Source organism: Carcharodon carcharias, chromosome 26, assembly GCF_017639515.1.
Source record: "Carcharodon carcharias isolate sCarCar2 chromosome 26, sCarCar2.pri, whole genome shotgun sequence".
NCBI lineage: Eukaryota > Metazoa > Chordata > Chondrichthyes > Lamniformes > Lamnidae > Carcharodon > Carcharodon carcharias.
Genome location: NC_054492.1, coordinates 21,523,847 through 21,537,462, shown reverse-complemented (window position 1 = coordinate 21,537,462; position 13,616 = coordinate 21,523,847). Strand labels below are relative to the sequence as shown.

General features: G+C 38.2%; 1 protein-coding gene across 6 annotated transcripts in view; it reads right to left on the bottom strand.

Moving 5' to 3' along the window:
* Nucleotides 1–13,616, bottom strand: part of trpm7 (transient receptor potential cation channel, subfamily M, member 7) — a 137,883-nt gene that overhangs the window by 80,989 nt on the left and 43,278 nt on the right. For 4 of the 6 annotated variants that reach the window (XM_041174948.1, XM_041174949.1, XM_041174951.1 and 1 more), the window contains 13 exons: nt 13,362–13,560; nt 11,017–11,230; nt 9,716–9,840; nt 9,444–9,615; nt 8,615–8,789; nt 7,701–7,824; nt 5,692–5,764; nt 4,471–4,571; nt 4,042–4,176; nt 3,549–3,602; nt 2,299–2,439; nt 1,155–1,289; nt 305–585 (listed from right to left, as the gene is read on the bottom strand). In XM_041174948.1, the coding sequence (XP_041030882.1) occupies nt 305–585; nt 1,155–1,289; nt 2,299–2,439; nt 3,549–3,602; nt 4,042–4,176; nt 4,471–4,571; nt 5,692–5,764; nt 7,701–7,824; nt 8,615–8,789; nt 9,444–9,615; nt 9,716–9,840; nt 11,017–11,230; nt 13,362–13,560 (1,929 nt within the window). Of the gene's footprint in view, nt 1–304; nt 586–1,154; nt 1,290–2,298; nt 2,440–3,059; nt 3,138–3,548; nt 3,603–4,041; nt 4,177–4,470; nt 4,572–5,691; nt 5,765–7,700; nt 7,825–8,614; nt 8,790–9,443; nt 9,616–9,715; nt 9,841–11,016; nt 11,231–13,361; nt 13,561–13,616 lie in introns of those variants that run through there. The other 2 variants (XM_041174952.1, XM_041174953.1) reach the window with 2 other exon arrangements.

Below are 13,616 nucleotides of genomic sequence, written 5' to 3'. Positions count from 1 at the left end.
TAAAAAGACAGGTAACAAGCTTATGGTTGTCTCACACCTAAGGTAGCAATTCAAGAGCAACATTGGCAGAATGCTGGGAGGAGGACCTTGATGGAGCTCTAATCTGGAAGTTAAATGCAACATTGTCCAAAAGGAATATTTGCAAAAAAAGGGATGTCAATTTGAAGTAACTCTTTGTATGGTAAATACTAACATGATTTCATTAATTTGAGGATGGATTGTTCTGATAGAAACCACCATTTAGCACTGAGCACAAAATCCCTTAGATAATTTTTAAACTGAGCACTTCATAACTACTACTGACCTGGAAGACTGTTTGAGCTCTTCAGAAGTATCATCAACTACATCACTCTGTTTTGCCTCACAGGACATGGATCGATTCAGCTTGCATGCAACCAAAGCCTTGGCCATGGACTCTTCTCCATGTTGCCAGAAAAACATGGCCATTTTCTGCCGCTTCATTAGTACAGCCCACACTAGCAGCTCATTGAAAGGATAGGGAAAACGTTTGGTCTCTGGGTCATCAATGTCCACAATTTCATCTTTGGTTCTCTTTTTCTTCCCCTGATCAACAGAGGATTCAGGCTGAAAAAGTAGAAATAGAGTGAGCCGTTCTGCTAATTACAAGCTGGAAGAGAATAAGGCAACAGCAGCTTCTTCTGTGATGCAAGGTCAAATATGTTTCAAATTTATCAAGTTACATTTTTAAAAGTAGTCCATGGTTTTATGAGCTCAGTCAAGTTCTTGCAAGGCTTCAAAAAGATCTCTGACCAGGGAGAATGTGTCAATTAGGTAAACATCTGATCACTTCATTGCAGGACTGAAAACACAAGTGCACAGATCAGAGAGCAGAACCCTAAAACTCTTCAATTTCAATAAAACTGTTCAACAGGCTGTGTCTGTAAAGTACAAAAGTCTTCTTCAGGAGCCTGCAAAAATCAACTTGAAACAATAAAAATTAAATGTTTACATACATTGCAAATTGTTGCTCCCACCCTAGAAACCTCTGAACACCCAGTGTGACAAACAGCTCAGCCCGTACTTTGGAGTCCTTTTCAAAGGTCTGTGTTCGAGATCCAATAGTACATTCATCCCATAAATTATCTGCTTCACTTGAAAAGCATTTACTCATGCATGGTTCTAGTGACCAGTACCTTGGGTTTATAAGGCTGTGCAGTCTTAATGAAGTGATTATGTCGAGTCTTCTCTTTTTTATCTGCTCGATTAGTCAGTGACTCCTGGTGTTTACGCAGTTGAGGTATACCACTTGATGAATGCCGTCCAGACCTCTAGATTAAAAATGTTTAAAAGGTTGTTAGAGAATGTTCGAGAGTCCTATGCTCGTCAAAATTTTAAAATACCAGTGATGCTGCTGCGTTGCTTGGGCTTAGGAGCTGAAGTACCCTCTCCTGTATTTCTTGCCCAGAGTTACAGACTGGGAAAAGGCATCAGTGAATAAGTGGAGCTTTTTCCTTATAGCCCAACAGTTACCTGGTCTTTGAGGGTACAAGTTAAAGATCACCAAAAGAACAAAGGAAGTAGGAGAATATTTTTAAAATACTTAGAAGTACAATGGTACATGAAGTGCTCAAACAGAAACAATGTTGGAAGCAGAGCCATAATAATGTTTAAAAGGGAATATTAGATAAATATTTAAAAAAAAATTAAAACTATATAGAGAAAGGGAAGGGAATGAGATTAAGGTGGTGACCAAATGTGAAAGTCTATGATTTGCTTACACATAAGCATCTGTTGACAAAGCTTTACTTTAATATTTAATACTTAAATTACCACCACCTACCTAAAATAAAAATTAGTAGGTGCCTCTCTGTTGGATTGGTTGCTACACTAAGTTCTGCTTAACTTCTTAGAGATGCAATCTCTAACAACTGTTGCTATGGAGGTGACATTTCAGTCTTTGTTAACGGAAGACACAAGCCTACAGTGGGAGACCACCTCCTCAACCCTATATCTACTATTTGCTAGAATTAAGGCAGACAGGAATTTCAACACATGGAAGGTATAAGGGGTAACTTGCTTTGCAATTTTCCAAGTTCACCTCCCTGTGGGGTACCAGTTTTTATTAATTACTTCAGTTTTACTGAGAGCAATAACTTCACAGACAATAACTTGCTGCAGCATAGAACACATCAACTTTACATTGCGCCTAAAAAAATTCTCAAAGCTTTTAAAATTTTAAGCTCTCCAACCACCCACCCTCATTTCTTGACTAGGACCTTATAGGGAAGCTCACAACATTTTTGGCACTTGTAGTGAGATACTCCGGAAAAAACATACCCTATTGTTCCCATGGAGATTATTGTAGATAATTCTGAAACGTTTCCTCGTGTACGTACATCGATAAGTTCCACCCATAAGGTATTCGATGACGAGACCCACATCAATTAAAGTGATTTTATAATCTGAAGGGAGGTTCCCCTACGGAATAAAAACAAATAAAAGTGATTTACTCGATCAGCAGCAATGATGTTCCATCCAAGTAAAACTGGTAGTGGGCAGAGACCAACCTGCCCTTCTTACCAGTCTCAGAGGCTGGACTCCAGGATGAGTTCTATGTAAAATAACTTTCTTGACAAAGCCTGGCAGTAGCTTAAATAGCAGCAACTGTACAGCTCTGCCTAAATAACAGTTCATTTGGTCAAAGTTAATCTTGAAGCGCTACAATTCAGCAGAATGAAGGCTCTTTTCAGGTAACACAAGGCAACCCTCTTAGAGATGGCTATTATTGGTTTGAGGTAAAAGCTGTCTTGGTATTCCAAATGCAGTTCTCTCAAAGTGCAGCCACAGTGCACAATTTGCAACGCGTGTTGAAAATGTGAACTTTCACTGGTTTAAGGCAAGGAGAGATGCTGATCTATGCTATACCTTACAGTACCAACTAACGTACAAGCAGATAAGCTTTTATTAATTTTGATATGCTCACCAAGTCTTTATCAAGGGAGTCTTCTCAACAAGTTTTATTTATTTTAGTTTTTCATGGGATGTGGGTGTCACTGGCTAGGTCAGCATTTGTTGCCCCTCCCTAATTGCTCTCGAGATGCACTAGTAAGAGTCATTTTGCTTTAGCTGTCTTTTGCATAGGATATTGTTTGTTTAGATGACGCATGCAGATGATCCTATTAAGGAAACTAATTGACAGTTAAATTGTCCCCGTTAAACAAATACGACCGAAATAATTTCGCTTTAAATTAATATTGTACAGATATTACAAAGTGTCGATTACCATTTAACTCCTTCAATGTGAGCAATGGGCAACTCACAAAAGATAGAGAAACATAGTTACTCTAAATACTCGTGAAAATTGCATAATGTCTTCAGCAATAAACTTTACATAGACTAGCATCCTCCTGCATTCAAACTTATCTATTTTTACAGAACAGCAAGACCCTACCTCACATGACCTTTACAGATAATTTTGAATTTGTAAACAAAGATCATTGTAAAAATCTACAAGTTTGCAATATTCATATTTATAAACTGTTATAAATATCTGTCCACATAGCTTGAAGATAAAAGAGAAACATTACCTGTTTAACATCTCTCACTAGATGAAGTAGTGTTGGATTAGTTGGCCCTTGTTTCTGCAATGAAACAGTACAAAAATAAAATTGAATGAATCATTTCTAAGGAGGGAAGGACAGGCAAGAAGAAAATGTATTGATATAATGCAATCACGTCTGTAGGATGTCACAAAGTTCTTCACAGCCAACAATTTACTTCTGAAGTGTAGTGATTCTAGGAGTGTGTCCCAAAGTTTTTTAGTAACCCTAGTTTTTGTCATACTAAAAGTATAGGTGAAGATCAAGGTTTAGCTACAAAGTCAAAACAAAATACACTTCATATTAACCAATAATTTAAACAGCCCCTTAAATGTGTATTGTTAATACAACCAGCAGTGTTTGTCATTCAATAATCTGTGAAATGTTAACACAAATATTATCCTCTATAACTAATTTGTGAACTGTAGATTAACATTACTGCATTTGGGACTTCAAAACATAAACCATTCCTCACACTTACTGTGTTATACAGCTCTTCTAACCTAGGGATTGTGAGAAACTTGTGCATGCTAACTCCATTTTCAATAAGAAGTTTCACAAATTCCACCCGGTCCATGACAAGAGCATCCAGCATTGCTTGCTCCAGTGATCCAACCTGCAACATTCAATAAAAATCAGCAATGAAAGTCTGACTTGCTCTAACCATTGAGATTAATTAATGCAGCAAGAGTTAGGCTAAATAATCACAACTATTTTTAAAACAGGGCAGCAACATTAAACATTAGAAGGAAAAAATGAGATTAGAATTTGCCAGATCATAATCAAAATAATTAGATGATCTTTACAATGACAGGAAATAATAAATTCACTTGAGGAAATATTAATTCCATTCCTGTGTTGCATTGAGCCTCATCCTTAAAAGTTTCCTAGAATGTCAATGCTTACATACCAGCCACTGCTGCCCATAAACAAATGCATGGTTCTTAGCAATATCCACTCTGTCCCAGGCAAGAGTCAAGATCAATTGATCAAATGCAGATGAATTGGTACCTGAATTTAAAGAGTTAAAGCTTCAGTGAGACACATTAACTGATTATTTGGAACAGTGTGTGGAGAAGATGCAACATATTATTGTATGCTGTCTATGTCACAGTTATTGCCAGAATTAATTCTCAGCTTTCTTATTCTAGGTATAACCATTTAAGCTGGTTAACTGTTGACAGTTGCTGAGTTCATTTTCAGGCCAGAGGATTTAAAAAAAAAACACAGGACAATGCCAATTGCAGGCTCAATTTTACCTTGAATTCAGAAACAGTCTTTCTTACACATTGCACAGAATAATAATCCCAATAAAATAAATTATTCCTACCATAAACTGTTAAAATGATCTTTTTACTCAAATTACTGGTTCTTAGCCATCACATAGCATTTGGCTGCATAAAGTTATTTCCTCTTGTTCGTGTGTATGCACCTATCCAGTCTCATTCTGAACTTGATTTCCTATGATTTCCTATTTTAGAATCTGTTGTGTAGTGTTCAACACCACAGCTCAGAAAATAGGATTCCAGTTCCTGCACATCACCCAACTCTGTTGTTCTGCTGAGCTACAAAGTTCACCTGCAACTTTATCATGGTTTAAAATTTAAGTTAATGTAGTATTAAAGCAGACATTATTCTGTTGGAGCAGATTTCTAGGTTTGCAATCTATGTGGCTCAAAGTCACTTTGGTTTACAACCAATTTATATTCATGCACTAATTGCTTTTATTGAACTGTATTTGACGTACAACTGGCTTTATTTCATGAACCCAGGATATCTTGTTTCTCACGCACATCCTACTCCTTCCATCCTCATCACTGTTCTTGGATTTATTTCACTTGTAGAAAACATTGAGCTAATAGAGATGTATTTTGTTGCACTTACTGACCAAAAACATTAGTGAGTAACCACTCAGCATCACACTTTGTATCTACAGCTCATCAACCAAGTTAATAGGACATCCAAAATTAAAAAGATCTGAAATTTGATTCTTAAACATCCTTTTGCAAGAATTATTTAATGAATAAATGCATCTATTCATCAAATTGACTGAGCAAAAATCAGCTTTCATTACAATAAACTGAAGTTAAGAATGATTACCAAAGAAGTGGTTCAAGCCCAGGATACTTACCCTTTAATAATGCTGTTAGAATGGCTACATCTATGTCTTGATGTTCTTCTGCCCCTATGTGATACACAGTGATCTGAAATCAAATGCAATATGATCAAAATCCAGACTCGAAGCTCAACACCTACTCTTAGCTCCTTTAAGTCCTTGGGAATGTTTTTCTACATGAAAGAAACTATATAAACCCATTATTTTTATTGTGGTAATGGTTTGTGCAGGCAAACTATTCCAATAAATGGATATGTTCTCATCTAAGCCCAAACCTGCCCTTACTCAATATGAGTGATGTCACAAGTATTGAGTTTATGCAAAATATCAAAAATACAAATGCAGCACAACATGAAAATGTTTCCAAAGTAACCATATAAACCAATTCCTGATGATTTCATGTAAGCATCAATTAATCTGAAATTGTGCTTCAAGTTTTCTTCTGAAGATAGACTATCCCAGATTTCTCCCTGGATAATCCACCACCTCACTCAAGAGTCTGGGATCTGGCAGTACGTCTGTGCCAGTTTCTTTTGGAACCAGAGATAGTGTGCTTCATGGGAAAAGAGCAGATGTAGCTCAGGTTACAATTATCTCCCCAATATGTGGGGGTCAATTGGAATCTGTAAAGTGCCCTCCCCATAGCCACTGTGAAATGTGAATACAAAACTCTTCCATTAGGTGGTGTGAGATGAAGGGAAACAGAAATTAAGCCTACATCATTATTACAGTGATGAGTCATTTGAGTGTCAGAGTTGGCTTAGAGGTGGTATTCACACCTGAGTCAGGAGGTCATGGGATCAAATCCCAAACCACACTTCTTACATTACAATAGTAACTACACTTCAAAGTTACTTGATTGACTTTAGATTGTCCTGAAGTTGTGAAAAATGCTGTATAAACATTCTTTCATATACTTCACTACAACCTTGAAAATGAAGGCTTGTTTTTCTCCCAATTCACAGAATACACACTTCTATACACTCGTAGAAACCTCTGGGCTTTGTGTGCAGCTCTATGATGCACTAAGCTGTGTGCAGTGACCAATGGTGCTAAGAAATGTGCAATAAATCCAGGGAATGTGGACAAGTCAAGGTCCAAAGGCTGATCAGTAGTGGATGAAGTTTATAAAGTCGTCATAAGAATTGGCAGACAGGGGGCAAGTGAGAATGTGGATTATGTCTTAAGTGGCAATATGCTTAGAGAAATTACAGGAGAGGTTTTGAAGTTGATCATAAAAACCACTGACCCAGTGTTTACAGGCAGTCAAGAAAATGTTAAAAAGTTGGGTTGTGTAACTAGGAATGTGATCTATAAACCAAAGGAGGTTTTGCTTAAGGTTCTGCTCTGCCTTGGTAATGCTGAACCTGGAGTAGTGTGTTCAGTTTTGCTCTAATACAGAAAGGATGTAGAATTATTGGAGAAAGTTGCCTAGAGACTCACTCCAGATTTATAAGCAAAGATTATTTATCCTAGAACTTAGCTCCCTGGAGGAGGAGGACAGGATTTTAAGTAGGGGACAATTTAAAGTTTAAGGCTGTGACAAATAAGGAAACTATACACTTCTGTAAAAAGGGGAAAAAAAAGGGTTCAGTAGAATCATGGAATAGATTAACTGCGGTGGCAGAACAAGAAAAAGCCGTGGCACATTTTAAGGTCAGGAAAGAAAATACATGGCTATGCATTTCAGGATCAGTGTCATTGGAAAGTGTGGGCTAGGTGATGTTATTTTTGCTTTGTTACTATGTACCCTGCCCTAGCAAGGTATCCTGAGCACCCATCACCAACAGTGACAGTTTTTCTCCATCTCCAACACCTGATTTGCTTAAAGCTGAAGTAAATCAGATTTTGCCTTGTGTGGGTAACGGCAGACCTTCACCCAAACTCATTCAAGATCAGAATGTGGACACATTCCATCCCATTTGTATGGACTAGATTCAAAGCCACATTTGAGAAAAAGATACAGTAAGGCAACGCACTAAACCATCCGGCCCACCACAGCATATTATTGCGACAAAACTTACAAGTTCTCTAGCCTTCATACATTCCATCAGAATCTGGAATAGATGGTGTGCCTCACTTTGGCTGAAGTTGAACGTCTTTTTGATAGTTGTGAGGATTTCCAATTCCAACCCATCTGGAAGTATTCTAGAGGAGAACCAAACAAATCCAATTACCACAGAAGTGAGTTAGCATATTCAATCAGTTGTTGAACCAACAAACATTCTTACAAAAATAATGTTGAAAAACCAGTCATGCTATAAAGAAAAAAATCAATCTTGTTCCAGTCGACTATATGGCAAATCTATTTCTGTTTGTGTTAGATACTGTTAGTCTGACTGGTCTAGTGTTAACCTGTCTTTTACTTTGCATTTTTATAAAATCCTTTTCTCACTGTCAATATTTCTCCATACTCGTTAACTTGTGCAATTTGGACTTTTTCACTATAGCTGAGGTGGTTACAAGATGGTCTTCAAGAATATTATGGATTGTATTGGGGTTTTAAAAAAAAAGATCCTGAAGTACAGTTTATAATCTTATTCATAAAGGCATTAGATAGACACTTGGAAGAGGGCAGTTTTGAAGGCTCTGGCAAGCAAGCAGAAGAGTGGTAAGTGGTTAACCTACAGAAAGTGCATACTTAAGACTAATGACCTATTTTCTATGCTCCAACATGCCTTGAAGCAGTTAAGGATGACCATAAAGGGTGACAGTAATTTCAAAGCTTCAGTTTTACAGTGAGGCTTATAAAGGGGGCCAAAAGGGTTCTACTTTTCTCTTTAAAGATGCTGCCTGACCTGAGTATTCCCAGCATTTCCTGTTTTATTTTAGACATATACTTTAATGCTGAACTGCTCTGCTGATTTAATGTGCAAGTTACACCACATTTCTTTTTCCCTACTGCCCTATGCTATGCTAATGCACAGATGTTTCTTACCCTCCTTCCTCAGTCTGCTTGTGCACATAGGCCAAAAGATCTGCAGCTCGGCCAGTTCCTTCACATACCACGACAGGCACTGGGGGGCTCTCCAGCAGGTATTCCAACACAGTGGGGATTACGTTAGGTCCACCTTCAAATATCAAAGCAACTACAGGTACACCTTGGCCAATTCCTGTAAATTGGAAAGCAAAATATAGCAAAGCAATATTGTTTTTACTTATGCTTAGAGGTAATAGGGAAATAAAAGTACTTTCACAACAAAATACTAATTTCTATGAATGCCAACAGGTGAAAAAAATCTGATGAGGTCAGTCACAAGTGCAAAGAATAACTTTAGAGAATGATCAGTCCGCATCCAGGAGCTGCTTAAAAAAGTCACTAGCAGTTGATGCTGCTGCGCAATAAGATGTACAAGGCAGCATACTGATTCCATTTTGATATTCAAATAAGTTTTTTGGGCTGGAGTGGAAGAAAGGGCAAACAGTTGTTTACATCACCTGAATGAAATTTACATAAATAGAAGCAAGTAGGCTACTTGATACATCTGTCCGTAATAAAAATCTCTGAAATTGAGCTAATTTCTAAACTGCTTGCCAGCACATGAATGAGAGGTCACTGAACCTGTTTGTTCCAACATGTTAAACGCAATCTGCACAATTGTAGACTCTTTCCTAATATCAAATTCTGAGCGGCTAAAAATTCTAAGTTAAAAAAGTTTCCTCCCTACTCAAATCACAATTGAATAAAACTCCAGTCTGTTAATCTAGAACTATGAAACGTTTCAACATTTGCAATTCCTTGGTTTAGAAAAGTCTGCAGAACTCACTTGCATGAATCTTCTGAAGATTGATATGTTTTTCTAACTCTCTCCGAAGCTTCACTTCAGCACCATACTTTCCAACTGTTCCATCATCAACCAGAATGAAGTGGGAATGCAAACCGTTTAGGACATTCAGCTTACTCAGAGGGTTCAACAAAGTCTGGTATGGGGCAATAACCTGCAAATCAAGAGAGAGCCCCTGGGTTACATTAAAAAATATTTTAAAGAAACTTAATGTTCAACAATGCGGAGCTCGGACTGAAACTTAATTTTCTTACATCTCTTCCAATAAGATCATTCCTATTTTCAATCACACCCCAAGGGGCAATTCCAATTGTGCAAATCTTCCGAGATGAACGTGAAATGTGTTCTTTCAGTGCATCACCAACATGTTTCACAACACCTAGTAAGAAATCATGTTTAAACAATAGCAGAATGAGAAGTTCAATCCCACCTTGCACAAAAGACAGATCAAAATTTAGGTGGCCATTTTACTCACTCTTCAAAATTGCACTTTAAAGTAAGCAATATTAAAAACCTTTATGAATAAATCCCTGTAAAGGGGAGCTCAGTAATTTCTGACCTCCCAGATTCACACCCCACAATATAATCAATACTGCCTGTCTATCAAATAAAAACATGAGAATTACAGGCAAAGAAACAAGAGCTTCATTTATATAGCATCTTTAATGTAGTAAAACTTTCCAAGGCATCACTTGAAGATAGTGTGTTTAGTTATAGTGATATATTGCTATATTTTAGGCATCATTGAACAAGCCTGCTCCAATGTCCATGATGTTTCATCTTGCTGTGGCTAGGATGAAGATGCACATCCAGAAATCAGGAAGCCAGGTCCTGTCCTTACAATACCATAGGTGAATACAAAGGACAGATTGGGTATTGACTTTCAGTGCAACATAAGCAGCAAGTTATTTCCAGGCTGGTTTGACTCACCTAGTTTACAAATTACAGAAAAAATCGGACCAGCTCTCAACATATTTAATGGGCGTGTTCTCTTTCTCTCCCTGAAGATCATGGGTTTCTATGTAAAGACTACTGGTTATTCTTGATACCTCTCTTGCAATGAAGTGCGAATACATTAATGCCATCTGACGACCCTCAGCAAACCAAATACAACTCCTAGCCATATTTATATGTTTGAGTAAACTATAAATCATATGTAGGACATTCAAATTTGATAGTTCTCATGAGGATAAAAAGTAAATTAAATGAAATTAATAATACAATTTAATATTTTTAAAAAGAATCCACTGTCAGCTTCAAATGTTTCACAGATGCACACATTTCCATTAATTGATTTCATGGTCCATTTTAATTTTCCAATTAATTGAAGCCAAACAAAGCTTTAGATTATCAAGTCAGTGATACTTATTTAACAGAAGCACTGCAAAATCTGTGAATTTACAAGTAGATCACACTGGTCTGATTCTTCAGTCACCCTTTAATTTATACGCATGGTACCACACAAGCAGGGAATTTGGTAGAAAGCGGTTGCTGATCAAAGCCTTAGTTAGGATTTGACCACTGCCCAAAACACCAGCATTTCTCTTTGCAATACCTGCATTCACTCCTCCAGTTAGAATCCAGGCTCCTGTCGTCACTGCTGCTTTGATTAAGCCTTTTCCAACAACCTGCTTAATGCGCGGATGAAGTTCAAAGTTCTGCATTCCTCCATGTACAGAGATGACGAGTTTAGGTAGTTCCATTTGCCACTCTTTCAGCATAAGTCTTAAAACAGCTTCAGGTTTTGTGTCATAGGAAAGTCGAGCATACTATGCCATTTCAATGAAAAAGGACACAGATATTTGTCAGTTGTACATGGTTTCCAAATGGAGAAAATCATTTCCATTTATTGTCACAAATTTAAACATACCAAACATTAACTCCACAAACTTTGGTTACAGTAGGATTGACACACTGGTTTCCCCACCTGGCCAGCCTTAACCTGTGCATCAGTCACTGCCTTTCAAAGTAATTCATTGCATGTGCAGACCTTTGAGAAATGGGATGAGGCTCTATAAAAACACATTTTCTTTTCATTTCCAGACTGCCAAAGGGGAAGACCATCTGCAGAGATGGAACTCTTTTCCAACTAGGGGTCAACTAGAAGTAATTACAACTAGGGGCAATTGTTTAAAAATAAGGAGGAGTTGTCCATTTAAGACAGATGAGGAAAATTGTTTCCTCTAAGGATCATGAGTCTTTGGAACTCTGCTTCCACTGTCTTTTGAGGAAGAGAGTCTTTAAATATTTTTAAGGCAGAGGTAGATAGATTCTTGATAAGCAAGGGGATGAAAGACTGTCAGAGATAGGCAGGAATGTGGAGTTGAGGATACAATCAGATCAGCGAAGATTTTATTGAATGGCAGAGCAAACTCAAGGGGCCAAATGGCCTACTCCTAGCTCACAGAATCTCAGTGCAGAAGAGGCCCTTCAGCCCATCAAGTCTGCACCGACACGTGAGAAACACTTGACCTACCTACCTAATCCCACTTACCAGCACTTGGCCCATTGCCTTCAATGTTATGACATGCCAAGTGCTCATCCAGGTACTTTTTAAAGGATGTGAGGCAACCCACCACCACCACCCTCCCTGGCAGTGCATTCCAGACCATCACCACCCTCTGGGTAAAAAATTTTTTCCTCACATCCCCCCCTAAACCTCCTGCCCCTCACCTTGAACTTAAGTCCCTCGTGACTGACCCCTCAACTAAGGGGAACAGCTGCTCCCCATCCACCCTGTCCATGCCCCTCATAATCCTGTACACCTCAATCAGGTCGCTCCTCAGTCTTCTCTGCTCCAACGAAAACAACCCAAGTCTATCCAACCTCTCTTCATAACCTAAATGTTTCATCCCAGGCAACATCCTGGTGAATCTCCTCTGCACCCCCTCCAGTGCAATCACAACCTTCCTATAATGTGGCGACCAGAACTGCACACAGTACTCTAGCTGTGGCCTCACCAAGGTTCTATACAACTTCAACATGATCTCCCTACTTTTGTAATCTATGCCTCGATTGATAAAGGCAAGTGTCCCATATGCCTTTTTTTTACCACCCCACTAAACATGCCCCTCCGCCTTCAGAGATCAATGGACACATGCTCGTATGTTCGTAACAAGGAAGATTCACGGAAACAAAATTAAGTGAGCTGCCTTAGGTTGCAATCAGGCATTGTCAAGCAGCTGGTTACAGATTTACACTTGCAAAGGCTTCCAACACATCCAGTCTCACACCCTTCAAGACAAAGTGTAGAGGGTGCAAACTCAAAATACAAAATTTAAAGAAAAAAGGTATAAAAGTTCCCATTACTTTTAATCAGAATTTTAGACTTCTGCAACATCAGGTACAGCGGATATTATAGAAAAGAAAACATGCAAACCTGAAGTCAATGCTTGCTGCTTCTCTTGAAAAACAAAAACGAACCTGCATGCGTTCTGAGGAAAAATCCTCTGATTCAAGCATGCTGCTGTCTCTTCAACCGTGAACAATTTTATTAAAAACATCACAAAACACAATATTACCAAAACTTACTACATTTCTCCTAGAAATTATTTAAAATGATTTTGTCTAAGCATAAGATCAAGCACTATATTTGGGGGCATCTATCAGTCATTCTGCATTGGCTAATTGATCGTGACCTTTTCACAAATCAGAACCAAATTCCTTTGATTGGGAAATAAAATGTTAAGTAATCTTTTGGGACTTTGTATTTTAAAAGGTCATGAAGAAATCTTTTCATTTTACACATCCAACAACTCAGGAACATTGAAACTGGACAGTACCCAAAGTAACATTTTGACTATAAAACAACAAATGATGGCTCAACAATATACCCAAAATTAGCTGCTGAATACAGAATTACCTGATGAATTTAACACATCTGCAAGGAACAGAACAAACCTTAGCTCTGTAGGAATGTGACCCGCCCTGAAAATTAATAACTCCATAAGCATCTGTTGGACTCTCGTTAGTGTGTTTCTCCACCGACCATTCCTCTTTTTCCAGGTTTTCAGACTCACCCAATTTCACATCGGAGTACTTCATTGCCAGGCTTGCAGTGAAGCCAAGATGCTGCCGCACCAATCGTCCGCAGCAACACCTGTCAGAATGCAGCAGATTAGGAATTAGGGTTTGTAATTGCAGCACATAAGTTTG